This window comes from Eumetopias jubatus, unplaced genomic scaffold (assembly GCF_037043125.1).
Source record: "Eumetopias jubatus isolate StellerSeaLion01/CBP00866 unplaced genomic scaffold, mEumJub1_p1.0 scaffold_2, whole genome shotgun sequence".
Taxonomy (NCBI): Eukaryota; Metazoa; Chordata; class Mammalia; order Carnivora; family Otariidae; genus Eumetopias; species Eumetopias jubatus.
The window spans coordinates 28207364-28234688 of NW_028274808.1; the positions used below are offsets into that span (position 1 = coordinate 28207364).

At 40.7% G+C, this 27325-nt stretch overlaps 1 protein-coding gene across 5 annotated transcripts in view; it reads left to right on the forward strand.

Moving 5' to 3' along the window:
- The window catches only part of RBPMS (RNA binding protein, mRNA processing factor), a 173624-nt gene that overhangs the window by 90134 nt on the left and 56165 nt on the right, over positions 1-27325 (forward strand). For all 5 annotated transcript variants that reach the window (XR_003606791.2, XM_088020941.1, XM_028087572.2 and 2 more), the window contains one exon: positions 16466-16616. Coding sequence is in view for 4 of the 5 variants with exons in the window: in XM_088020941.1 (XP_087877067.1) it covers positions 16466-16616 (151 nt within the window). In the remaining variant the exon portion in view is untranslated. The remainder of the gene's footprint in view (positions 1-16465; positions 16617-27325) is intronic.

Sequence of the window (27325 nt, forward strand, 5' to 3'; positions counted from 1 at the left end):
AGGAGATAGAGAAAGTTAAGATGGTACCTCAAATGATCCAACAAGCACTTTTGGTGAATCTAAAAGTGTGCTAAATGTATTTTCTTAGTCTGCCTACCTTACAAGTGGGACTTACTCTTCATATGCTTTTCTACATAGACATAGAATACTTGGTTTTATATCATTCTAAGACTCCTTACATTGCACAGTGTTAATCATCTAACATATCTCAGAATTCATAAGGTATTTTCATACAAACCCACACACCTCTCGTCTTACTTTGCCTGGCTTGTGCCTAGTATGTGTTAGATACAGAGGCAGGTTGGTCTCCTTTTCAATAATTAGAAGATTGGTTTGTAATTAGTATGATTAGTCTTTTCCTTGAAAAGCTGATACCAACTTTGAAACCAGTAGCCCTTTTATCTTAAAGGACCTGTATGGTCATCTGTTAATGACATTTTGGAAATGTAATTAGTAAATATTTAGAAACTCCTCCCTTCCCAGTTTGATCCTGGGTTTTTTGTACTTGGTACAAGCTGTAGGAGCACATGTGTGGCCTTTATGGAAGTGATGCTCCTAATTAATCCTCATTAGGGATTTAATCTTTTTGTAGTTAAAATAATAAATTTGCACATAAACACCCTTGCTTTCTCATCAGTTATACTATGTGACCAAAGAAGTATATTTTCTAAATGGACCTGGTTTAGTAATAAAAACGACGGCTAAGAATAGGGTTGTGATTTCTTCTGTTTTATTGTTTTCTTTTTTTAAAACTTCATGCCAAACGCACTGATTTAAAGCCCGTTGATCTGGGCTTTACAGAGATAAACCATATAACCTAGAAATCACTTAAACTGACACACATTACGTTTTATCACTCAAAAATTTTTGCTAGGACAGCCATAAGGCTCTGGACAAGTACAGGTAGATACTAGGTTGAGGCAGAACCTCTTTATTTTCCAGATAAGTGAAGTTAGCCATTAAAATTCTGAGGGTTTTGGGGTGTCCATGGAAGCAACAGATAGAGTAGATTGTCATTTGGCCACCATTAAGTGGATGTGGACCATCACAAGTTTTGTTTTGTGCTGAGCAGGGAGCCCGATGCGGGGCTCAATCCCAGGACCCCGGGATCATGACCTGAGCTGAAGGCAGAGGCTTAACAACTGAGCCACCCAGGCCCTCCCCCCACACACTTTTTTTTTTCCCCACAAGTTTGTTTTGATACCACCTCAATATCTTGTTAGGGTCAAAAACTTAAGATATTGCTAGGATCTGCTTCCTTTCAAGCTTTCATTGGTCATGCCATTTGTTTAAGTGCCAACATTCAGTAGGTAGCAGGACCAAAAGGTAGAAGACGGTCACGTAGCTACTACCTTCCCCCTGAAAAGAGGGGGATGCTTGTGGGTATAGTCGTCCCAACAATGAAAACATGAGAGGAGGCAGCTCTAGGACTACACAGCGAACGGACTGCTGGCAGCACCAGCCACATCTGGTATCTGTGTGTTAAGGATTCTAAGTATAATGCCTTTGTCCCTACCAGAACAGTTGACCTCCATTTACCTTCAAAATCCTTGGAGTAAAAATATTAACGTCAAGATTCCTGAATGAAAGAATACCATCTGCACTCTGGCCTATGTTTCTTTCCACGTAATATTACCCATTTCAAAGCGTCACAGTAAAATACTGCTTTAATGGGTAACTGTCCGTGCTTGAAGTGGAGACCTTTTACTAACACTGTGAGGGCCCAGGTCTTTCGATCATCCTTTTTAGGACAGTTTGAGAACATAGTGGCAAAAGTTCAAACAATCATGCCCTCTCAGCCCTTTGGAAAATAAACTCTGTTTGACTCGGATTCTGTTGACATGTTTAAGATTGAGTTTATAGCTTCTTCAAAGACCCTGTCATGACTTGATGGTCATCCTGTACAAAGCAGATTCTCCGAGGGCATGGTTATGTACACAGGGGGTGGCTGGCTAACAAAAAGTGTGCTTTAGTAGAAAGGAAAGAAATTTAGCTGGGGTGGATGGCCAAGTCAAATGGAGCTGTAGATACCTCTGAAGTACTTCTACCTAATTCTCCCAGAAAGTGGATCCATTCTCTGCAGTTAGCAGTCAGTCCCCCCAAGAGCTTCTCAGACTATGTGAACTAACAGAAATGGGCAAGGAAGGAGGACGTGCACCATCACCTTCCTGAAGTGGGGGTCAGTGGCTGAGGGAAATGAAACCAGGTGGAATGAAAGAATAATTTGAAACTGCACAGCACCAGTTTGGACAACAGTTCAGATAATCCTGCTGCTTTCTCCAGTTGTGGGAATCCCACAGTAGAGTTACGAATCTCCTTCTCTTTTACAACTGGTAGAAGCACCTTTCCAGAAAAGCCAAAAGAGAGAACAAATCCTCAGCAGTCCATGTTGAGGAGTGGTAGCTCCTTAGCTGATGAGCACTAGGCCACAGGAATGTTTATCCTAGGCCAAATATTAACCATTGACATGAACTGTTTTCTTAAAAGCAACTCTGTGAGATATGGACTATTTTCATTTCCAGTTTATAGCCGAGGAAACTGAGGCATAGAAAGGTTAAACAACATTCCCAGGATCAGCAGTGGAGGTAGATTTGAATGCAGGCAGATTCCAGAGCACACACTCCTAATTGTCACAATTTAAGCCTCTTATTTGGAAGGAAGTTCCATCCAAAATTGGTTGTGACCTTGAATTGGGTTGTCTCTTGTAATGGTCACTATAACTGTAGCTGATACTTCCAGAAAACCAGTGTTGTTTGTTGCCTTCACCATAAGAGGAAGGGGGACCCACCAGGACCATCTTCTCCAAGTTTCATTTCTAGTCCTGGACTTAGGGGGAAGAAACAAGGTTTCCCTCATTTTTGTTGTTGGGGTGCATAAATCCTCTTTTAACTGGTTTATAGGTTTCACCATAGGAGTCTGGCTTGGTGGTGAGGGTATGAACTTGAATGCTGTAGTTTGTTGACATGAGTAAAAGTGAAGCCAAGGATAAAAACTGTATTCTAGGAAGTAGCCCAGTCACTAGGAAATATTATCAAGACACATTTATTCCAGATCCAGGATGGCTAGTGAACGATGATAATGGGTTTCTCTACTGTGGCCAAGCTGATTCTGTTAGAACACTGAGAACTGAGCTTGTCACAGAATGTTATCAGAGGAGAACTTACATAAGCTAAAAATGAAGGATAAACCTCGGAGACCTTCCAGGATGGGTGTGGATGTGTGTTCCTTTGTCACTAAAATTTTCAAAGCAGGTTAGTTTCATTGTGTTTTATGGAACATGTGGTTTAGAAACAAAATTATACAGATTTTTTTATTCAAGGGGTTAAAAACAAGGACACGTGACCTCTTAAAAACCTAATATTCACTTGGAAGAGTATTCTATTAGGCAGTGGAGCAAGGAATTGTACCTGGATGCAAGGCTTGACTTCAATCCAAGGGCCACATATACTTATAGAGAGCCCTGGGAAAGGGGTCTCTCTAAGTATAATCGAGATACATTACCAATAGAGAGGGACACATTATTTTCAAATGACTGTTTAGGCAAGGAGGATAATGAGTAAGTAAATCAGATTATGCTAAGGTGAATCCAGAGCAAGGATTTTGAGGTAGTTGGATTAAGAGAAAGAACAAGGCATAATTGCTCTGGTAGTTTCTCGGTGGGCAGGGGCCCAACAACACAGGCTGTTGTGTTAACAATCCTGATGTTTCCACAAGCAATGTCCTTATTTATGGAAAGTATGAAATATGGTTTACATGTGACAGCTTCTTCTCACTTTATTCCTTGTCGGATCCCACATCTACCTAAATTTCAACACAAAACTGAACAACCACCTCCGTTATTTTCAGAAGATAATGTAGTCTTTGTCAGATAAACAGCTTCACAGAACTGTAATGTACATGTGCACGCAATCACGGGAATCAGAAAATTGAATTCTGGGGCGCCTGGGTGGCCCAGTCGGTTGGGCATCTGCCTTCGGCTCGGGTCATGATCCCAGGGTCCTGGAATTGAGCCCTAAGTCAGGCTCCCAGGGGGCCTGCTTCTCCCTCTCTTTCCTTACCCCACCTTGTGCTTGCTCTCTTTCTTCTAGCAAAAATAAAATCTTAAAAAAAAAAAAAATTGAATTCTGGATTCTCCCAGTCATTTGTAAATTTAGGTGGATTACTTTTGTGGATCTTAATTTCTCCGTCTATACTAGGAAGTTATTGGCCTTCTGGGCGAGACTGTATTGATACTATAACAGACTGCCCTTGTAGCGGAACTGTAACATCCTCAGGATGCCAGTATGGTCTTAAGTCTTGTAACAACCGCAAAGCACCCTCACACATTTCAAATATCCCTAAGGAGTTTGCAGGGGTGGGGGATAGGGCCAGTGAGGAATACTACCCATGATTAAAAACTATAAGATTAGGTGGTCCCAAAAATTAAGTCCTAGCCTTCTGTGATTTTCATGCTTTATATAGATCGCCCTCTACAACTTATCGACTTACTGTCAGAGAACCCAGACCTCTACCAGCAATGTGCTTCTGTGATTTTACTCAGATAACTTGGGGTTGTTGTTTTTTTGTTTTTTACATTTTATAAATGGTAATAGAAACTTTTACACTTTATAAATGGTAGACAATTTTTACTCATTCGTTTTCAGAAATGGTATGTTGGGAGAAATTTTTGAAATTGCAGTATTGATCCCCCCCCCCACCACCACCACGCTCCTATTTCCTTTCTTTCAATCATCTTTTCTGTTTATATTTAAACATACAGCTCTTCCTTTAACTTCCCTCCACACCTTGTTTCTGATTCTCATCTCCACCGGAACAGATTACCCAGATGCATGTTTCTTTTTGGCTTCTCTTGAGTCATTTTAAGGTTCCAACTGAATATAACAGTTGTTTTCAGACTCCTAGGGAAACTTTTGCATGTACCTTGCCTAGAGTCTGTTTCTAATCTGAATATTTTATGCTGCCTGTGAAAGAGAAAGCTGACAATTCTCAGAAAGCTGTAAATAAATCGTGGTCCCCTTAGACTTCAGAATATCTCTAAAGTATGGATTTAACCTCCTAGTTTCTGAAAGGAATGACATGTCCATCAATTTTGAGAAAACCGTTTGTATTTCTAACTTTTGTTTTTAACTTCTAGAAGGTAAAAGTTAATTCTTTGAACCTCATTTTTTATATGTTGAAAGATTTGTGGTCTCCAGGTTATTTCCTTTCCTGTAGCCAAAATGCTCTTTGAAAATAGGAGGCCTTTATAAACTGTTTTAAAATACAACAGCATAAAGAAATGTGAGTCAAAACCACAATGAGATACCACTTCATACCTATTAGGATGGCTAAGATAAAGGCAATAACAAGTGTTGGTGAGGATGTGAAAAAATTGAGATACTCATATATTGGTAGTGGGATGGAAATGGTACAGCCGCTTAGGAAGACAGTTTTACAGTTCTTCGAAAAAGTTAACATAGAGTTCAGCAATTCTACTCCTACAGAGTTGTGTCTGCACAAAAACTTGTACACAAGTGTTCATAGCAGCCCCCCAAAAAGTGGAAACAATCCAATGCCCGCGAGCTGATGAAAGGATAAACAAAATATATTTGTACAATGGATTATTTCTCGGCAAAAAAAAACAGTGAAGTTCTCCCATGTGGTGTAAGAAAGAAACCAGTCACAAAGGACCATGTATTGTATGATTCCATTTATAGGAAATATCCAGAATAGCACAGACCCTGGAAGCAAATTATTGGTTGGAGGGGTGAGTTGAAGAGGGGAGAGAGGGAGGAATGAGAGACTGCTAATGGGTACAGAGTTTCTTTTGAGGGCTTTTAAAATGTACTAAGCTCTACAGTGGCGATGGTTGTACAACTCAGTGACTATATGAAAACTCACTGAATTGTGCCCAAAAGGGTGAGTTTTATGATATGTAAACTATATTTCATAAAGCTATGAAAGATAGCATATGGTATTCTAGCAACTTTAAGAATGACATTTTAGTTTTTAGGTAAATCAACATTAAATAGAAACTGAAGTCATAGATTTTAATATTCATTTAGCAAGAAAGGACTTGAATATATTTTTGTGGTGGGATGAAAAATCTTTTGAAGGTAGTATAGCATAATTAAGCCACCTCCAACTTGTGAATCTCTTGGCCATATCTTCCCCCCACATACTGTGACTGGAAATCTTTGGAGTACAACATATATAGATAATAAGAATCATTCTCTTTTATTTATTAACTTGTTCTGGTCAGCAGAAGGGGAAGGAACCAATTTATCAGCTTGTTCTAGTCAACTGTAGCAGAGGAAACTTGGTATTGGAGCACTAAGTTTCTTATGGAAGAAGCTAAGAGGTTGCTGAGAAAATGGATAGTTGTTGACTAAAACTCAACCAAAGTTGTGATCGTAATAAATTAGTATATAAATGCTTTACAAAACCTGCATGCCATCAACAGAGTATTCCAGTCTCTTTAGCTACTCCTAAGAATTGAATGAGTTCTTCCTTCCCCATTGATTCTGTTTAATGTACCACTGTTTACAGAAACTAGCAATGTTAGTTCAACTTTTCTGTTTGACCTTTGAAAATTTAGAAGGAAATCAGTGCTCCCCCTCTCCACCCCTCCCACTGCCGCATGCCCCAGTCCCGCCATACTGATTTCTTCTACCTTGTGGGATAATCATCCCTATCTTCAAAAAGAGAAATAAAAGCATTAAAAGTTACAACTTGGGCTCAGTGTGTGATAAGAAAGGCCAGCAGTGAACACCAGGTAGATCAGCTACCACCTGGTGGAGCTCTGAGTCTTAGGAGTTTATTACAACAGGTTATGAAATAACCCTAGAGATTGATTGGGGGTCTCTGCTTGGGTAGTAAACCTGAAGAGGCACATCAGAACTCTAGCTCTCAAAAGGTCTGCGGTTTAGTACCAGAAACCAAGATAAGGAGGAAGGTGTGGAGTGGGGAGAAGACAAGATCCAGGTACTGAGATTAGATTAGGAGGTCAGAGAGTGGTCACTACTAAGTTTGACCTTGACTTGAGCTCCCTTCCTCAGGTTTCTTATTTCCTGGACCCAGGATGGTTTCATTGACTTCATTTGTAAAGGTTAGAAGATTCTCAAGGCTATGGAAGAACTGAGCACATTATTACAAAAGAAAATGGATTTTTATATGCTGAGATTTTATTGTACTGTGTATATAGTTTCGGGTGACAGATTACTTTCATTCTGTATTAGAAAGTCTGAATGAATTGGTTAAAACCTATAACATAAAGGGCATTTATTTCTCCTCTTCAGCGTAGACACCTGGCTAAGCAGGGTTTTCTGGATGCCCTACATTCCTTTCGAGCAGGAGTGGGTTTTCATTTGGAGTTGGGCAGGGAGAAGGGGGCAATAAAAAGCTTATTAGAATCAACCAGGAAACTCTTTCAGCATATGAAATTGAATCTTATGAAATGGCTGCTACTTTATTACTTTGACCAGAAAAAAAAAAGCAGTTTCATTTGATCCAATACATCCAATACAGATCAGATCTGCTGGATTATTGGATCGGAAGGGGGTGTGTGTGAAATGCCTAGGAGATTTTTGATAGGAAATGACCTTTTTCCTAAAAGAACTGGGTAGCTTACTGGGTGGCTTGTGACCGTCTGCCTGAGGAGAGCAGAGTCCACTGACCATGGAATGAGTGGTAGAGGCAGCCTTTTACTTTCCACTAGTTTCATATCATTCACCAAATGGAATAATCTTAAACATTGGGACTTACAGGGAGAAACCAGGCATCAGACACAACTCAGCCTTGAGAATGCTCCCTCCCCTAGCTTCAGGCTATGAACTTCACTGATCCTTTATAAAAGCAGTTATTTATTACAACAGTGTTAGCTCCAGTTTATCTTTACCCTTCCCTTCTCTTTCCCCCTTGTAAAAACATTTTAACATATTTATTAGAAGTTGAAAATGAAATAAAAATTAACTACAGTAAATTTGATTAGAAACGTCTGGTTGTTTAGATGCTTACTTTTAAAGGTTCAGTATTTTAGGAAATCACAACAGGTGGCAGGGAGGTGTTAAAATTTTAGGTCCTCAGCTTTTGGATGGGTTGTTGAATCAACATTAACTTTTTTAAGTGGTAAAACAGTTTTACCTGTTATGAATACATAAAGACAAGGATGGGGAGAGACCCAAGTGGAATACAAACCAAAAGGAATGAATCTGACTGTATTTCAGGTGAGTAATAGAACTACACTAAAGTGGGGGAGAACTAACCCAAATAATTCTTGAATATACATCCTGGCTGTATACTTTTAGGCTAAAAAGTCAAAAAGAATTGTAAATATTGAACTTTAGTTAACAAGTTTGTTTTTATGTTGTTACTGTTGTAGTAGTTCTGAAACTACTTTGTGCATTCCTGGATTGAGCAAATAAATGTATAGTGGATAATCTGTCTATGAAACAAATAAATGTATAGTGGATAATCTGTCAGTGATGCAGAGAAGGAGTTAGAAATATGGAAAGGGAAGACTAGAATTAACCCAGTGGTATGAGGTTGGAATTGGAGCTATCAGTACAAACTTGTGCTTTTAATGTATCTAAATAGATGTAGAGAGATAGATACGAATGTGGAAGTGTGTGTGTGTACATACAGACCTGGGACAATCTTGAGTACCAAAACAAATAGTAAATATAAATCATCAAGTCAAATAAGCTATGAATCAGTACCGATGTAGGAGTGAACAAACGAATGAATAAATAATAAATGGAGCAGAAAGGTAAGCTTTTCCTTAGAGTAGAGAAAACACATATAGAAGAAATGATGGGATTAGCAAATCACCATTTGACAACTGCAATAGTAGTGATTGCTTCAGGTGAGAATCAATAGATGTTAAATTAATGGGTGAAAGCTTAATGAGAAACAAGATATTTATATAGTCTTAAGTATCTCCCTGAGATCTTTATTAATTAAAAAAAAAGTAACCTTATAATGGAGAAACTTGGCAAGTGATCAAAGTTATCACTAGTAATGGGACAAAAATGACATCATGTGCCTCCTGATACAGTACACTGAGAACGACACATCTCTTCTGTGATATTCCTGCCAAAAATGCATAACCTGAATCTAATCAAGAAACAAATCAGATAAACCCAAACTGAGGGACATTCTACAAAATAGCCTGTACTCCTAAAAAATGTCAAGGTCACAGAAGACAAGGACAGAGGAAGATACTCCAGGAGACTAAAGAGATGATAGCTGAAAACTATGTATGACTTTGGATTAGATCCTGGATCAGGAAAACGGATGTCTTTGGTTTTGAAAAATCAAACTGTAAAGGGTAAAGAGGCATCGTGCTTCACCTTTTTTTTTTTTTTTAAGATTTTATTTATTTATTTGAGAGAGAAACAGCACGAGAGGGGAGAGGGTCAGAGGGAGAAGCAGACTTCCCGCTGAGCCGGAAGCCCCATGTGGGACTTGATCCCGGGACTGAGGGATCGTGACCTGAGCCTAAAGCAGTCGCTTAACCAGCTGAGCCACCCAGGCGCCCCATTGTGCTTCATCTTACTCTCTTACACAGTTCAGGGAGGGGGAAAAAAAAAGTGTGTGGACGAAATCTGGGCAAAGGGCATATAGGAATTCTTTTTACTACATCTTTTCTATAAATCAGAAGTTACTTCAAAATATTTTTTTAAAAACGAAACAGAGAACTCTAATATAGCTAGTCGAGTGCTGTGTGCTAGGATGTCTTCTGTTAGTTCTGCTCTGCCCCTCCTAGCTCTCCATAGGAAACTGCTTCTACCAGCTTTCCTTCTTTCTCCTTTTAATCCGATTTTATAAATTCTAACTTTACAAATGAAGCATATTTGTAAGAAACTCAATACAAAACTATACAAAACACAAGTTCTCTCCCCCTCCCCCACTATTACCACCAAAGTTACCACTATTTACAGGTTAATTGGTCACACCATGAACATTCCTGGGCTTGCACAGGTAGTGTTCACATACAAGTGTATATGGTCTCCTCTGCCTGCCAGACTACTGAACATTGTTGATCTTTTTTTCTTAAACTTATGTTGCTGTCAGGCTGGGGTGGGTATAGCTTTGCATCATTCTTTACCAGTAATTTCTCTAAATGAGTGCTTTCATTGTCCCTAAAACTAGTTGTCAAGGACTGACAAACCGACCTACTTTAATTGTAGAGACACTGGGATAGCTGCTTGCTCACAGGTTTGAAGAATGTACCAAATAAACAAGCCCCCATCAGGCATCAGGAGAGCCCTGAAGACAGACCTCAGTGACAGGAACTGGGAGACCTTTTCTGTAGTAGGAGCCCATTCAGGTGACTTAGTGCCGACCACCTCCATTTTCCGTGTCTCTGATACTCAAGGTTGAAATCCTCAAAACAGAAAACGTTTGGTCATTTAGTGCAGCACCCATTCCTTGAATATAGTCAGAGCTGCTCCTAGGGAGGCAAGGGCTCAGAAGGCAGACACTAGCCTCTGGGTGCCCTCCTAGAGAAGAGGGACCAGCAGAGCAGCCATCCCAAACTTCTTCTCTTTCCAGATCTGCTCTAATTGCTTCATGTCTGGTCTGTTCGGTGTCTCCTTTCAGTCCAACTGTCCTTTTACTACTGGAGTTATCCTCCACTACAGTGATTGTCAAATATCCCTAGGGATAGCCAGTTCTCGGGTCCCATCCTACATCTATCTACTAAGTCAGAAACTCAGGAGATGTGGTGCTCAGCACTGTTATTTAGGAAGTCAACCAGATGATTCTGATGCATGCTAACATTTGAGAATCACGGCTCTACTAAATCTGATCATATTATTTACCCAGTTTAAAAAATTTTAATAGCTCAGCTATGCACATATTCCAAAGTCCTAACTCAGGCATAAAAGGTCCTGTGATCTCACCACAGCCTGCTTGTGCAGTCCTTTACCCACCTCCCCTGCATGCATGTGCGTACATATGCACACTCACCCTTCTCTACATCCTGTCACACACAGCTTTGCTGAGCCCTTTCCTAGACTGCCACCTGGTCAGTTTCTGCTCTTCCATCCCTTCCTCTATGATGCCTCCACCTCCCTTCTTCCCCAGTCACTTTCTGCCTTGGCTGTGTTTCTCAGGAGGCCCTAAGCATTGTGTTGATCTGTTTAACCTGTTACTTTACCCACATAGCTCCGCCTCTAGAGGTGGGCTCTGAGCTCCTCAGCGTAGGGACTTCATTTCATTGGTTCTTAACATCTCTGATGCATAACAAGGATTATGTGCTTGGTTAAATTTTTTTTTTTTTTTTTTTACTTTTTAAAAGATTTTATTTGAGAGAGAGAGCAGAAGGAGGGAGGGGCAGAGGAAGAGGGAGAAGCAGGCTCCCCTCAGAGTAGGGAGCCTGACACAGGCACTGCTTGATCCCAGGACCCCAGGATCATGACCTGAGCGTAAGGCAGATGCTTTACCAACTGAGCCACCCAGGTGCACCCCCCCCTTTTTTTACTTTCTATCATGCAATTTCAAGCATACCAAAAAGTAGAGGATATAGTAATGAACATCCATTAACCCATCACCAGAATTTACCAACTTAACATTTTGCCACATTTGCTTCATCTTTTTTTTTTCTAAGTATTTTAAAGTAAATACATGATGTTGTATCATGACGTTTGTCGTTATAGTCTTTGTATTTTAGTACTAAAAGCTAAGGACATTTTCCTAGAGTCACCATAATATCACATCTGATAAAATTGGCAATTCCCAAATATCACCTGTGCCCATTCTGTGTTTTGTTTTCTCTATTTTTCCACAAAAGGTCTTTTACATCTGGTTTGTTCTATCAAGGACCACACATTGCATGTAAAGGTAGGCCCATAAGGATATTTTAATCATTCTAGAATGCCTTTTTCCTTTTTTTTTTTTCCTTTATTCAGTGAATAAACTTCTAGCTAATCTTTATCCCTACTCATGTGGGATAACATTAGTTCAAGACCAGTGACACCACTAAGGAGTTGGAATGATGTTGTATCTTTATGTTCAGAATGATTCAGTCTCATAGGGTCCCAAACCCATGATTTGGAGCTAATAAATCATTCCACCACCAGCCAGAATGCACAAGTGGTAGAGAAACGAGAGCTACTTCAGATCTAGGCTTTGTGCATATTCACTTAATAGCTTCTCCATCTTGTCTTCAGAAAGTCACTGGAAGAGCTAGAATTCATTTAACAGTGACTCTCTGGATCTCTGTAGGCTTGAGTTTTCAGGATTTGGTAATTTTACCTTGCCCATTTTCTTGTGTTTCATTCTTTTACTAGCTTTTTCCTTATCCTTTTAGGACTCTGGGTTTTGATGGAGTTTTTGAGCAATAAAATGGCATTTTTAAGCTAACTTACTTAGAATGTTAATTCAGTATCAGTAGGACACACAAATTTGCATTTGGAGGTTTAAGCCCACAATTCAGAAAAATCTCTTTTAACCTTTATTCACAAATAGTTCTTAAGCTTTATTTACATTTAGGAGAAAGGGGAAAAGAGCGTTGTTTTTTTTTTTTTTTTTTTTTTAAGTTCCTTCAGCAGAATCCTGAATGCAGTAACTGACTGAATTTAAAGCATAGTATGTAAATGCAGAGTCTGAATTTTCCTTAGGAGTTGCTAATTGCTCTTAGTAGCTTTTAAGATTGAATTATTAGGACTTAAGTGATTACAATACACTAGTTGAGTAAGACTGTTCCTGTGGGTTCAGTCACCTGTGATGAGGGGAGAGAGGGGCGTTGGAGATGGGGCTGGTGGAAAAGGGGAAAATTCCCTCTATGAGGGCTCAGAAGGTTCAGAAAAAGTACTGTGAAGTATTTTAGAAACTGTTGCCCAGGAAAGAAAACTGTGTTAGCATGTTAGCAAGACTAGCTGGGCTGCCCTAACAAAATACCATAGATTGGGATGATTTAAACAGCAGACATTTAAGTCTCTCAGTTCTGGAGGCTAGAAAGTCCAAGATCATGTTACCATCAGATTAAGTATCTGATGAGAACCCTCTTTCTTGCTCGCAGTCCTCACTTGTCTGCTCATGGTGGCCTTTCCTTGGTGTCTGCTCTTGGAGAGTGGTCTCTGGTGTCTCTTCCTCCTCATCTAAGGGTATACTAATCCCATTTTAGGGGCCCACCCTCATGACCTCATCTAAACCTAATTACCTCCCAAGACCCCTTCTCCAAATACTATCACGTTGGGGTTAGGGCTTCAGTATATGAATTTGGGGAGAACATAAACATTCAGTCCGTGACACCAAAGCATATGATTTGAAACTGCCCTGGTAGACTCTTAAGAATACTAGACTATTAAGGTACATTATTTGTCAACACTATCTTCATACTTCCCAGAGTTTGCCCTGGGTAGGGATTTCAGTCTTTGCAGATCATCGTGAACCTGTATTGGTTTGGTCACAGTGTTTCAGGCCACCTTAAAGAGAGACTGTTGGCTGTCCCTGTAGTCAGATCGGATTGCTTCTAAGTAACTTTATTCTCAAAGTGACATCATACTGATAGCCAGAAACTGTCCTTTCTGATCATCGTGTAAATAAGATATCATTTACAGGTTGAAAGAGAAGGGTTTCTCTTCATTATAAGAGGAGTTTTGGTGAATTACAGGCAAAAAAAAAGAAAAATTTGATTTTGAAACAGGCACAGAGGTAATCTTATCCTGACAGGGTTTAATGTGAAGTCACTCTGGCCAGAGAATACTCTTATTAGGGCTTTAATTAAAAGCACGAGGTGTTGGGTTGGTTTTCGTTTTGTTTTGTTTTTTAATGTTTTCTTATCTATCTTCCTCTTTTCTTTCCTTCCACTTCCATGTTCTCCTTAGCCCAGCTCCCCTACCCCCCCTTCATCATCCTTTAACATTTAAAATGTTTTTGGCTTGGCTGATCCCTCTGGATAGGAACTGAGCTAGGCAGGATATTGATTACCAAATATGGTATTGCTGCTAAAGATGTTAGAGGAATGTGGCTTGTATTCTAAGCCTCCGGCCTCTGAATAAGCTGCCAAACAAATTAGGTCATTTTAACTTCTGAGCTTGCTTTTTTTTTTTTTTTTTTTTTTAAATAAGGAGCTGGAACTCTGATTTGGAACACGATGGTGTTGTTACTTTAGCTCACACAGGGAGGAGGAATATGAAGAGGGGCTTGGGAGTGGGGGGAGACTCAGTTCATCATGTTTTAGGACAGGAGCCACCAGTGCAGGCGGTGTAAAAGGCAGGCATGTTGTGCGGAGCCTCTGTTGACCCTGGAACACCAGTGGAAGAGCTGAGGCATAGAATTCGGATGCGCCGCCTCATTGCCTTCTTGTTACTGAGGCTAGAAGCTCCAGAGGACCACTGACAGGTCCCAGGATGGTCTTCTCCGGTTACAGCGGCCCAACCACAGTGATCAAGTTGATGTGGGCTCAGGTTTAGAAAAGTTTCTTCTTCACAGGAGGGTTGGTGGAGTTCAGTGCCAGGGAGGACACCCTGAAATCGATGGCAGATTGTTACTATGCGTAGCTCATGGGGTGTCGTGTGAATACGCGAGTGCTTCCGCAACATACTTTTAAATGATAGCCAGGGGCTGACTGCATTTGTCTCCCAGCAAAGACCACAGCTCTTCGGGTCCATATTTGGAAATATTTATTCTGTTGTGATATTAGCTTTGATAGAGTGAAATGCTCTTAAGTGGAAGCGGATGGAAGTAAGCTCTGCTTCAGAATACTACTGTGTTCCTTTTCCTCATATACATCTTTGGCAAGATAATACTGAGGTTTTCTAAGTTGAAACAAAAACTGAGACCAGTTAGGGAAAGAATTTCTTTTTACATTTCTTATAACTGGCACCCCCTTTTTGCTTCTTGTTGTTGGTTAGGGCTGTACAAAGTGGATTCCTTCTTTTCCTGCGCAAACCCGTTTGCCACCTTCAGTGGGTTTCTTCTCAGAGAATGGATAAATCAGGCTCACAAAGAAATTTCACCCACTCCGGGATGTCTGTAGGTCAGGGCTTTTGTTGTACCTCCCTGAAGACCTCTCTTGCCTCCTTCCCCCTTATTTCTCTTATTGCTGCTACCATCCAGTCACAGGCTCTTCTTACCATCTTTGGAGCTGAGCCTGTGAAGTTCAGAGTTGTTCATCCTGGTGCACGGAGTCAAGAGATTCTTACTGATTTCTGGTGGGAATTGCTTTGACTTTTCTTCAAGCTAATCAAGTAGAAAGGGGATTTGGGGGCCCATCGGCCCACATGTGTACTAAATGGAAAACCTGTATTCTTAGGATACTCCTTTTCAGAACTCCACCCCCTTTCCAGAACATACCATACAAACAGACGTGGGACCTGAGCCTGTTTCAGATGCACATTTATGCACTATACTGGGATATCTTTTTGTTAACTGTTGTTGGAATACATAGCATTGGAAAATAGATACCATGAGGTTATTCATTGTGCTTAGTAATGGAGGCGTTCTTTTTTTTTTTTTTTTTAAGATTTTATTTATTTGAGAGAGAGCAAGCCTGAGTGGGTGGGGAAGGGCAGAGGGAGTGGGAGATGCAGAGTCCCCACTGAGGGCAGAGGTGGACTCTGGGCTAGATCTCAGGATGCTGAGATCGTGACCTGAGCTGAAGGCAGATGCTTAATAAGACTGAGCCACGTAGGTACCCCAATGGAGGTATTCTTGAATGGTGGGAGGGTTTCAAAATAGACTTGTCCTAAATCTTGTGTTTTTATGATGTTTGTTATGTATTGTTTTAGGTAAACTGCAATATAGGGTCAAGGGTAATTGAAATTACTACCCTGTCTTTGGCCGGTATAATCTGTTTTCTAATCATGTAGCTAATAGGCCAGCTGTAATCAAAACTAGGACTTTACCACATCAAGACATTAAAATTTTATATAAATTTATAAGCTAACTAGAATTAAATGATACCAGTTACATTGAAATCTTAAATCTTAGTTCCTGTTTTACTAACTCAAATATATGTATCACCATGAAGAAAGATCTCTAGTTAGGGAGGGGAATTTTCTCCCTTTATTTCTAGGTGATGAAACTAAGGCATTGAAGAATGACATTGTTTTAGGCCAGTGTCAGAACACTACGAAGGGCCTAGATCGCTACAATTTCCAGTATTACACAGAGCTTTACAGGAATTATTTTATTCTCATTGGTAGCCATTAATTGAAGTTTTTCACTATGCTAGGAATTTGCTGGTCCATATTTAAAACTTGAACCTAACGTTCAAAACCTAATGTTTTTGTTCAGGAAGAAAAAATAATTGAAAAAACATGTAACTAAATGTTTTAATTAAACAAAATCTCCCCTGACTTTCTGGCCATGTGGTATTACAGGTTTTCATGTATTCTGTGTAAGTAGTGAGAACCAGGGTTCTCGCTGACCTTTTTTTTCTGATAGGCCAGGATTTACTGGTGTGTTTATTTTGTCACCATTCCGGTTTGACTCTAAGGAAATGAAAACATCTTCCATTTGTTCTTTATTTCCAAAGGGCATCCGCTTCGATCCTGAAATTCCGCAAACACTACGACTAGAGTTTGCTAAGGCAAACACGAAGATGGCCAAGAACAAACTAGTAGGGACTCCAAACCCCAGTACTCCTCTGCCCAACACTGTACCTCAGTTCATTGCCAGAGAGCCATGTAAGTCGATCTACTTTTCATTTAAAAAAAAAAAAAAGAATAACCAAGAATTGTTTGTGTGCTGCACGTGAAATTACACCACAGGACGTAGAGCTAAGTGTCATTTTCCATTTCTGTGAGGAGGCTGTGGATTCTTCCTGTCTGAATTCCAAATACAGCAGTGTTGGTGATGATTGGCTGTCCTAAATGGTGGTTCGGCTAGATTCGAACTGTAACTACTACAAAATTTCGTTTGATGTGCTGTAGATTTCCTTAATGTCATCCTGACCTTATTGTGAGGGTGTTCTGTTTGCCTGGGGGTACAAACCCTTATTTCCCCATCCCTGGATAGGAGAGTCAGTTCTCAGCATTGACTTCATTTGTTGAAGATCATCAGTTCTGTGGCTTGGGAAAAGAGAATATTAAAAGTGAAAGCAGCAGATAAGTTCTATTTTTGAGAACAGTTGAGCCCATAAAATCTAGAAGGAAAAGTAAACACACACAGAGAATTTATATGTTGGAACAATCAGTTCTAGCAAACTAATACTGGTAAATTTAAGGAAATCTAGGGCTTCCTGTTTTAAATTAATTGGGTAAAGACACTAATTGCTAAACAAGTGTCTTACCCCACCTAATGAGCTTATTCCCTTAAATGGCCAGTCTACAGTTTTGCCTTTGATTGAATAACTTGAAAAGGTTGTCTTAATTTTCTTTCTTAAGCTCAGTCAGCATAAGTGAGGCGTGAGATAGGCCTTAACTTTTCTTTTCATTGCGTAGCTGTATGTGATTTAATATGGCATTCAGGGACTCCCAAGTGACTTGCTGTTATTTGGAATATTTTTGCTGTCTTTCTTGATCTTCTTTCCAAACCACATGATCTTGATCTTCCTGCTTTCCTTGACAATACTTTTCAACTTTTCTTATTGAAATTGAAGGGCACATGAGTTTCTTTCTCCCCCCATGTCATGTGTGTGTCAGATTTAATCAGGTTATTTTGGAAGTTAGAGCCATTTTGTAGCCCTGTAACTCTTGAGAAAGCTGCCACTTGTCAGTGGAAACTAACAGATAAGAGTTTCTCCTCTAGCGTTTTCTAAAATTTTTCTGTGAGTCCAGGGTGCCTGGGTGGCTCAGTCATTAAGCGTCTGCTTTCGGCTCAGGTCATGATCCCAGGGTGCTGGGATCGAGTCCCGCATCAGGCTCCCTGCTCCGTGGGAAGCCTGCTTCTCCCTCTGCCACTGTCCCTGCTTGTGTTCCTGCCGTCTCTCTCTGTTAAATAAATAAAATCTTTTAAAAAAATAAAATAAATTTTTTCCTTGAGTCCAGAAGTCATAATAAAGAAAAAGAAATTTGTTCTTCCATGTCCTAGAAAACTTGAATCCTTTCTAAACAAAAGTTTCATCTTATGATCCAGTTGCACTACGGGAGGCTGAGTGGACATTTCTTACACCTTTCTGTCTCCATACAGCATCTAGTTCAGTTACCTTTTGTACATTGTATATATTTAATATTATAGTGGTAAGTGGATAAATATTTTAATTTGGCTATTTGCAGAATTATTCCATTTGTATGCCTCTTTATTTCCCTCTGAAATGTCTTCTCTTGATTAAGGCATCAGAAAAGAGATTTGTAAGATACCTTGATTTAGAAAAGGTAACCTAGAGTACCTCTTTAGTTTTCTAGTGAATTTTCTGCCTCAGATCTGAGAGTGCTTTGAAAAGGTGAATTCAAACAGCAAGTATAGTGCTGGTAATATTTTATCCTTTCAATTCTTTATTGAATGCTTTTGTTCTGGGACCTCAGTTTTTTGTTTTTTAAGTCTGTTTCAAAAGCTCGTGAAATTGGTAGACAGAAAGGTGATAGCCAGTTCACTATAGGGTACACAAAAGCAACAGAGATGAACAAACTGGACGTCCATAAGTCTCCGAAGTTGTAGGAGAGCTCAGAGCAAAGTTTAGAACACCGCTCTGGCCAACTCTGCCCAACTCCCTTCCCTGTGTATAGAACAGCTCAGAAGTGATCAGATAATTTCCATGGCACGGTCAAAACTGGTCCGGGCTGCTTGTGGCAAAACAAACTTGATGTTTAAAACAAATCCAAAACACTGGCATATTCTTGAGAAAATAAAAGTTAGCATGATTTCTCTTAATATAGCTCCTTTCTACGACACAGGGTTCTTGATGAACAGCAGTTCCACTCTGACTCAGATCGACTTTATCGTCCATTACAGTTCCCTTTGGGAATGATGAACTTCCCTGTCACATAGGCAGAATTGTTTTCCTGAAAGCACACTGCAGACTAAGAACACTCATGGTTCTTTACTGGCAATTCCAGTTGCACTGTGCCTTTAATGGGTGTTCAAGGTGGTGGTCAGTTCAACCACTGTTGAGTAGACTGCAGTGGAATCTTAGAATTGTAGGATTGGAGCACCTGGGTAGCTCAGTCGTTAAGCATCTGCCTTCGGCTCAGGTCATGATCCCAGGGTCCTGGGATCGAGCCCTGCATCGGGTTCCCTGCTCAGTGGGAAGCCTCCTTCTCCCTCTCCCGCTCCCTCTGCTTGTGTTCCCCCCCCGTCAAATAAATAAATAAAAATCTTAAAAAAAAAAAAAAAGAATTGTAGGATTGGAAAAACCCTGTAGTGGCGCCTGGGTAGCCCTGTCAGTTTAAGTGTCCAGCTCTTGATTTTGGCTTAGGTCATGATCTCAGGGTTCTGGGTTCGAGTGCCTCTTAGGCTCCACACTCAGTGGGGTGTCTGCTTGAGGATTCTTTCTCTCCATCTCCCTCTGCCCCTCCCCCCACTTGTTTGTACTTTCTCGCATGCGTGCGCTCTCTCTAAAATAAATCTTTAAAAAAAGAAAACCCTACAGACTTCCCTGTTGTGGATAATGAGAGGTTTTTAATGTTTCTTTTTGTCAATGTTTTTTTATAGTTGTGGCTGAAAAGTACCCATTGCCATCACTAAAGGAAGAATGTGCTAAGATTCAATTATACAACAAATATTTACTTGAACTCTCGTTTCTCAGGTATCTGTTGAACTTTAATGAGCTCTCAGTGTGCTAGACACTAGGAAAGAAGGGGACTGGTTGCTGCCTTATAAGAGCTATCAGTCCAAGGGATTGGTGGTGGTCAAAGTTGTCAAGAAACTTGGACCACATAAAGGATGTAAAAGATTTTTTGCAGCTTAGTCCAGGTTGCTCCGAATCAGACTGTCTTATTTGCCAAGCACCTGCTCTGTTTGTGCAGGGCATGAAAAATGAGAAGATTAGGTATTGCACTTGCCAAAGGAGATGGTGGCCTGCAATGGAGAACCTTGGTCCTAGACTTGAAGATGTCCGTGAGAGTTCTGGTTCTGCCAGTCATTGTCAAGTTGGACCTTAAACACATTGAACCTTGCTCTGCTCCTGTTCTCTCAGCTATAAAATGGGAATAATACCTTATTCACATGCTTCTTATAGGAGCTAAATAAAGCAAGATCCTAAGATTGTGTTGAGGATTAAGTGGCTGTAATAGATGTAGAGCGCCAGGCAAACATAAAGTATAATCTTAATTTCTTAAAAAAACAATTGAGTCACTTTTCTTTCCCAATTGTTAAAAGTAGGCATTGATCTTCTGAGGCTTTTCATCACTGTGACTATAGCCAATTGTCTTTGGAAATTAGAAGAAAGGATGAATGAAAGTGTCACACACAGTCCCAGGAAAGTATTATACTTCCCTAATGAAATTTTTATAGTTTTAACTTCTTACTCTCTTGTATATAATGAAGCAAGAAAAACACTGTGAGAAAGTAGGAAGTAAGAGATAACAGAAAATTTATAAATTACATAAAATTCTGCTAGATGATGCATTTGCTTGTACAGGAAAGTAGTGTTCTGTAGTGTAAGAACTCCACTTTAGAGATGAAAACAGGGCAAGTCACCGTCTCTCTGAGTTTTGTTTTCCTTGTCTATAAAATGGTGATACTATGTGCCAGACATTGCTAAGCATTTTATGTGAACTGGATTCTCAGTAGCACTATTGAAAAATAGGCCTTAGGAAGATCCAGTAACTTTGAGGTGTTACGGGTTGAATTGTGTTCTGCCAGAATTCATATGTTGAAATCCCAACAACCACCAGTGGCTCCAGATTAAGTGTATTTGGAGATAATGAAGTCTTTAAAGACATCAAATTAAGCGGGGCCATTAGGGTGGGCCCTAATTAATATGACTAGTTTCCTTAAGAAAAAAAGATGGGCAGGGATGTGTTCACAAAGAGGAAAATCCGTGTGAAGACCTAACAAGAAGGTGACCATCTGCAAGCCAAGTTACAGAGGCCCAGGAGAAGCCAAACCTGCCCTCACCTTGATCTTAGAACTTACAGCCTCTAGAACTGTGAGAAAACTAATTTCTGTTGTTTAAACCATCCAGTCTGTGGTATTTTGTTATGGCAGCCTGAGCAGACTAATACATCAAGTGATAGAGCCTGGATTTAAATTCTGACCTGTTAGTTTTTTGGATTGTAACTTAGATCTAGTTACTTAACCTCTCTGTCTCCATTGTCTCATCTATAAAATGGCAGTAATAATTAAACTTACCCATAGGGTTGTGAGGATTAAATCAATTGACATGAGAGGGCCACATTCACAAGAGTGAATTTCAGTGACTGTTTAACATGTACGTATAAGAATGTATACACTGGGGCATTTGGGTGGCACAGTGGGTTAAGCATCTGACTCTTGGTTTTGGGTCAGGTCATGATTTCAGGGTTGTGAGATTGAGCCCCGAGTTGGGCTCCATGCTCAGCACGGAGTCTGCTGACGTTTCTCTCTCCCTCTCCCTCTGCCCCTCCCTGTGCTTGCTTTCTGCCCCCCACAAATAAATAAACCTTTAAAAAAAATAAGAATGTATATGTTGATATGCCTTCTGTTCTCATAGTTGAGACCTGTAGTTTTTCTGCCTTTGTAAAATACTTAGCATCTGGAACCTAGAAATACATGTGAAGTTAAGATACTACAGATTTTATTTTATGCTTTTTCATTTGGAAGTTTAAAAATATACAGTGTTTAAAAATTTTCAGTGTTATTGAGGTATGATCAGGAAATGATAAAATGCACATATTAAGAGTGTCTATTTTGATAAGTTTTGTCATAATACATAGGGAATTTAGTTGACTCAGTGCTCTTGATCTGTTTGCACTGCCTGTGGCATTCTGTATTATAGTGACAACACCTACAGAGCTTTTACTTAAACAGATTTTACCCATTCAACTAGAATTTTATGGAGCAAATATCAGAAGGTTCTAGAACTTTGCCATAATTCAGATTCTTATAGTCCAACCCCAGGGATTCTGGCTGGTCTAGGACTCATGCTCTATATTTTTTAAAAGCTTTTTTGGATGTTTCTGATGTACAGTCAGGTTTGAGAATGCCCAGCAGAGCAAGGAATTGTAAAGTTAAATTCTCCTACTGCTCACACACTCTTCTCCTCAGCCTTGTACCCATTCCCATTTCCCACCCCAGTCCAAAAACAAAGCATGCTCTCTGAAATTAATACTCTTATGAAATAACCTGTTAAGCACATAACCCCTTGGTGAATAATCAGATCACTTTCTTGTTTTCCTGCCATACCACTAGAATTTCCCATTTATCCAATACTGACCCTGACTATGTGGAAGTGAATTTTCTCTCTTATGTCTGAAAAGATCCTCTGAAAGTTCAGAGAACTTCTGAAGTGCCTAGCAAGGGCTCTCCTAGGGCGAACACTCTGGAAACATGAAATCTGTTAACTTTCAACTCTGTGGAATGGGGCCATTCAGGGCCTGATCTGAAGCTCCATGTGCCCATGGAACAGAGTTAGGGTACCTGCCTTTTTCAAGGAAGCATACACAGCAGCGTGTGCCATTAGAAAGACTGAGGGTGTCTGTCCAGTCCCCAGCTCTGCTCGGGAATGTGCAGATGCCAGCTAGTAGCAGGCGCTGTGTATGCCACACCTGCTCTCCTCAAGTGGGGTTATTCAAAAAGCCAGAGACTGGGCCTGAATAAGACCTAATCAAGCTGCTTAGGGGGAGGCAAGGCAAAGACAGAGTTGGAGGTGTTCTGTGGGGATGAGGGCAGGACTCTCTTGCTATGAAAAACAACTTCCTTGGATTTTTGTGTTTCATATTACATAATGCAAATCGTTTGTTTTCTCTGATGATAAAAATTGTACTTCTCAAGAGGAAAAAAAATTTCCAGCAGTCCAGAAAGATAGAAAGAAGAAAATAAAAGTCACCAAGTTATACCAGAGATAACCACCATTAACATTTTGGGGTTTGTCCTTCCACAACTTTTAGTATGCATATAATAAAAAATGTATCTCTATCCAGTTTTTTAATTTCAGAATCATTTAACTTATCCCTTTACCTTTAAGATAAAATTCCTTTTTTTTTTTTTTTAAGATTTTTATTTATTCAACAGAGTGAGCGAGCAGGAGAGGAGCCCGATGTGGGGCTGAATCCCAGGACCCTGGGATCATGACTTGAGCTGAAGGCAATCGCTTACCCTACTGAGCCACCCAGGTGCCATTAAGAGAAAATTCTGACGTCCAGTGAGATTAAATGGCCTATAGGGCCAAAAATAGTATCTGGGCTCTCAGAATCCTGTGCCACAGCCTCTGTGTTGCCTTTGCTGTAAGGTACTAATTCATAGTGACACAGACCCCTTGCTAGAATTAGAGCAGGAGGAGGGGTGGTAGACCACTGGTAGATTACCTAATGCCCCAAGTGAGCACAGCCAGCTCCTGGGCTGCCGGAATTCAGGTGGTTGGTTGATTGATCTGTCGGATTTTATTAAATGGATAGGAAGAAAGGAAACAGCTGTTGAGCCGCTATTCTAATCCTTAAGAAGTGTAAAATACCTATTTTCCAGCCAAGAAGACTAAAACAAGTTTGAGTAACTTCCCCAAAGTCACACAGCTTATTCTAGGCCTAATGGCTGATCTTACTGCACCACATTCCTAACTTAGAGCCAACAGGTGCTTTTGGCTATAGTTGCTTTTAAGGTATTCCTTAGGAGGTGCTTTAAACTCAAGCCATGGGGTCCCTGGGTGGCTCAGTGGGTTAAGCATCCAACTCTTGATTTCAGCTTAGGGTCATGAGTTTAAGCCCCACATTGGGCTCCACACTGGAGCCTACTGAAAAATGAATGAATGAAGTTTCCTCATTTTCAAATATCAGTAACTAATTCAAGTTTTTCTTTAAAATACAGTACGGAGAGAGGGATACCTGGGTGGCTCAGTTGGTTAAGCGTCTGCCTTCGGCTCAGGTCATGATCCTGGAGTCCTGGGATCGAGTCCCTCATTGGGCTCCCTGCTCAGTGGGGAGCCTGCTTCTCCCTCTGCCTGCCACTCCCCCTGCTTGTGCTCGCTCGCTCGCTCTCTGACAATAAATGATCTTAAAAAAAAATACAGAGGGGCACGTGGGCAGCTCATTTGGCTAAGCATCCGAGTCTTGATTGCAGCTCAAGGTCATGAGTTCGAGCCCCAAGTTGGGCTCCTCACCGAGTGTGGAACCTGCTTGGGATTCTCTCTCACACTCTCCCTCTCCCACCCCCTTACCTGTGCTTTCTAAAAAAAATAATTCAAGCCTTTAAAGATGATCTTATTAGAGACCCCAGAGGCCTACATGAGATTATAAGGAAAAGATTTCAGGGCAGGTCACCACTCAGTGAAAGTCAAGCTTCCATATAACTGTAAAGCATCAGATTTTGATGGCCGGGATGCACTAACTGTAAAATGTATTCTTACATAGTTGACCAAATTGAACTATTGATGGTTTTTATTTAGTTTTGGTATGGTTCATTGAGTTGTTTCAGAAAATACAAGTGACCATTTTCAACAGTTCAAGTATTTTAGTTTAATGAATAATGAATGGTATCATCAGCAAAGATGAGGATATTTGACTTCTTTGATTTATACTTGGATGACATGCAGGCAGTTTACTAAAGTGTTTCACATCATTCAAATGGAAACGGAAATGAGCATGAATGGAAACAGGCAATAATAACAGCTGTTTTACATTGTTTCAGATCCTAAGACTTCATCTGCACAGTCCTCTTGAAACAGTGATAGTATGAAACCAGCATATATACCTACCAATTTACGGTTAAGTAGACAGTCTGTTCTCTAGGTGGTCCCTCTTTATAAAGTCCCAAAAAGCTGATGAGTAATCTGCAGAAAATTTTTCACACTGATGATCAAAAACTTTAGTTGCTCCTTATATAAAGGATGGGATTGAGAGACCTAGTCCTGCAATTGTTAGAAAGTAAAACTAACACAGGGACGCCTGGGTGGGTCAGTTGGTTAAGCCTTCGGCTTAGGTCCCGATTTGGGTCCTGCATCAGGCTCCCTGCTCAGCAGAAGTCTGCTTCTCCCTCTGGCCCTCCTCTCTCATGCTCTCTCTCTCTCTCTTTCTCAAATAAAAATCTTAAAAAAAAATAAAACTAACACAGAAATAGGAGGGATTGTCTAACTGGCTGTTGGGTCTGTTATTTAGGGAGATAAAAGGTTTGAGTCCATTTTAAGGAACATCCTTGCAGACGGGTATGTTGACCACATGATCACAATCTGGGCTCATCTGCACTTGAGAAATAGGCCCAATATCCCCTTTTTCTTGAATCTTCTCTTTACAAAATTATAGTTTCATTTCCTTTTGTAAAATGACCATGCTTAATTCACTGTATTGTTAGAGTAGGAAACCATTTAAAGGGTTAAAAATACATACTTTACTACCATCTAGAAATAACCACTGTTAACGTTCTGTCGCATATCTTCCTACATACATTTCTATCCTTTTATATGTATATGTATAAAAAATAGTGTGTCAGGTTATCTTTGGTTTAGTTTGGTTACAACATGTGATCACACTGTCCTCTCTTCTCACTTACCTCAGGACCAGTTTTCCATCCAGGACACCCAAAGCATTATTTTTTAAGGGCTCTTTACATGGAAGGTGTAGTGGTGGTGAGGGCCTTTAATGGCTGGCAGGGAATTTTTTCTAAATTAACTGGTGGGGAGAGAATGCAGATTGTTGAGCATGGCAGTATTGTGCTTTAAGAAAGACTCTCTTTCCTTAAAGCTCTAGGAAGCTGCACTGGGGAGACAGGAATGGAAGTAGAACACCATAAAAATCTCTCTTATGTAGTGGAGGAAATAGAGGGGTGGTGAGGAAGTCACTTTCCCGAATTTTTTTTTTTTTTTAAAATATGACTTGAAATGCCACTAGGAAGTACCTTGGGGATGTGGTGCTTCTAGGAAGGAAACTTCCCTCCTCCCCTGACCCCCACCCCACTTCCACAGAGTTTCAGGGAAAGGAACCAGTGATGGTGAAGACACAAATTATTACTTCACCTCTTTTTCTTACCCCAGTCCTTGCTGGTAAGGGTCTTGATGGGAGGGGGAGCCCAAGCATGAAAAGGAAGTTGTGGAGTAGAGCAGTAATGGGGAGTCTTTGGGTGGCCAGAGGCCTTGGGAAGTGGTACAGGAAGGCGGGGCCAGGAGATGGACACGGGGAGGAAAGAGGAGGTAGCTGGCTGCTGAGTGGAAAGGAGACCAGGACCTCAAAAGTATGGAAGCTGAGCTTTGCAGGATTGTGCTTACTTGGATCATGTTTCCATTCCCTCTGAAGCAGCTCCATGGCGGGACTGCAGAGGGATTCTGTTCTTGCTGTAGAGCGGTTTTGAAGCTACCGGAAGTGATGTTCACAGAAACTTGTCAGTGGTTTCCCTTCTGGGTATTGAGACTTCATAACGATTGAGTGATCCACTGAGCATATTCTCACCCCCAACACCACGGGGCATTTGTGGGCTGATTCTCACATGACAGAGAAAGGCCCATTGTCAAGAATCAGGACATAAGGGGCGCCTGGGTGGCTCAGTCGTTAAGCGTCTGCCTTCGGCTCAGGTCATGATCCCAGGGTCCTGGGATCGAGACCCGATTCGGGCTCCCTGCTCCGCGGGAAGCCCGCTTCTCCCTCTCCCACTCCCCCTGCTTGTGTTCCCTCTCTCACTGTGTCTCTGTCAAATAAATAAAATCTTAAGAAAAAAAAAAAAGAATCAGGACATGAGTTTAACCCTCAGGATATGTATAAGGGCACCAGGTGCTTAGGCCCCTGGACATTCTGAGGAATAGAAACATGAAACAAGGGACACCTGGGTGGCTCAGTTGTTAAGCGTCTGACTTCAGCTCAGGTCATGGTCCCAGGGTCCTGGGATCGAGCCCCGCATCGGGCTCCCTGCTCAGCGGGAAGCCTGCTTCTCCCTCTGCCGCTCCCCCTGCTTGTGTTCCCTCTCTCGCTGTGTCTCTCTCTGTCAAATAAATAAATAAAATCTTTAAAAAAAAAAAAAAATGAAACAAAAGTGCAGTTGACGAGGACAGCAAAATACTCTTAGAAACCAAGACACCTTAATAATGTTTGTTTCCGCATGTCCCACTCTGACAAAGCAAAACTATTGTTTTCCTTTAAAAAAAAAAAAAATTTACCACATCAGTGTTTACAGCCCGCTTCTGCCTCTGTCTTCTCTTCAAACCTGCACACGTTCCTAGTTTTTGCTTAACGTGGATAATTTTTAATGACGAAATTTAAGGGCGCCTGGGTGACTCAGTTGGTTAAGTGTCTGCTCAGGTCATGATCCCAGGTCCTGGGATAGAGCCCCGCATCTGTCTCCCTGCTCAGTGGGGAGCCTGCTTCTCCCTCTGCCCCTCCCCTGCTCATGTGCTCTCGTT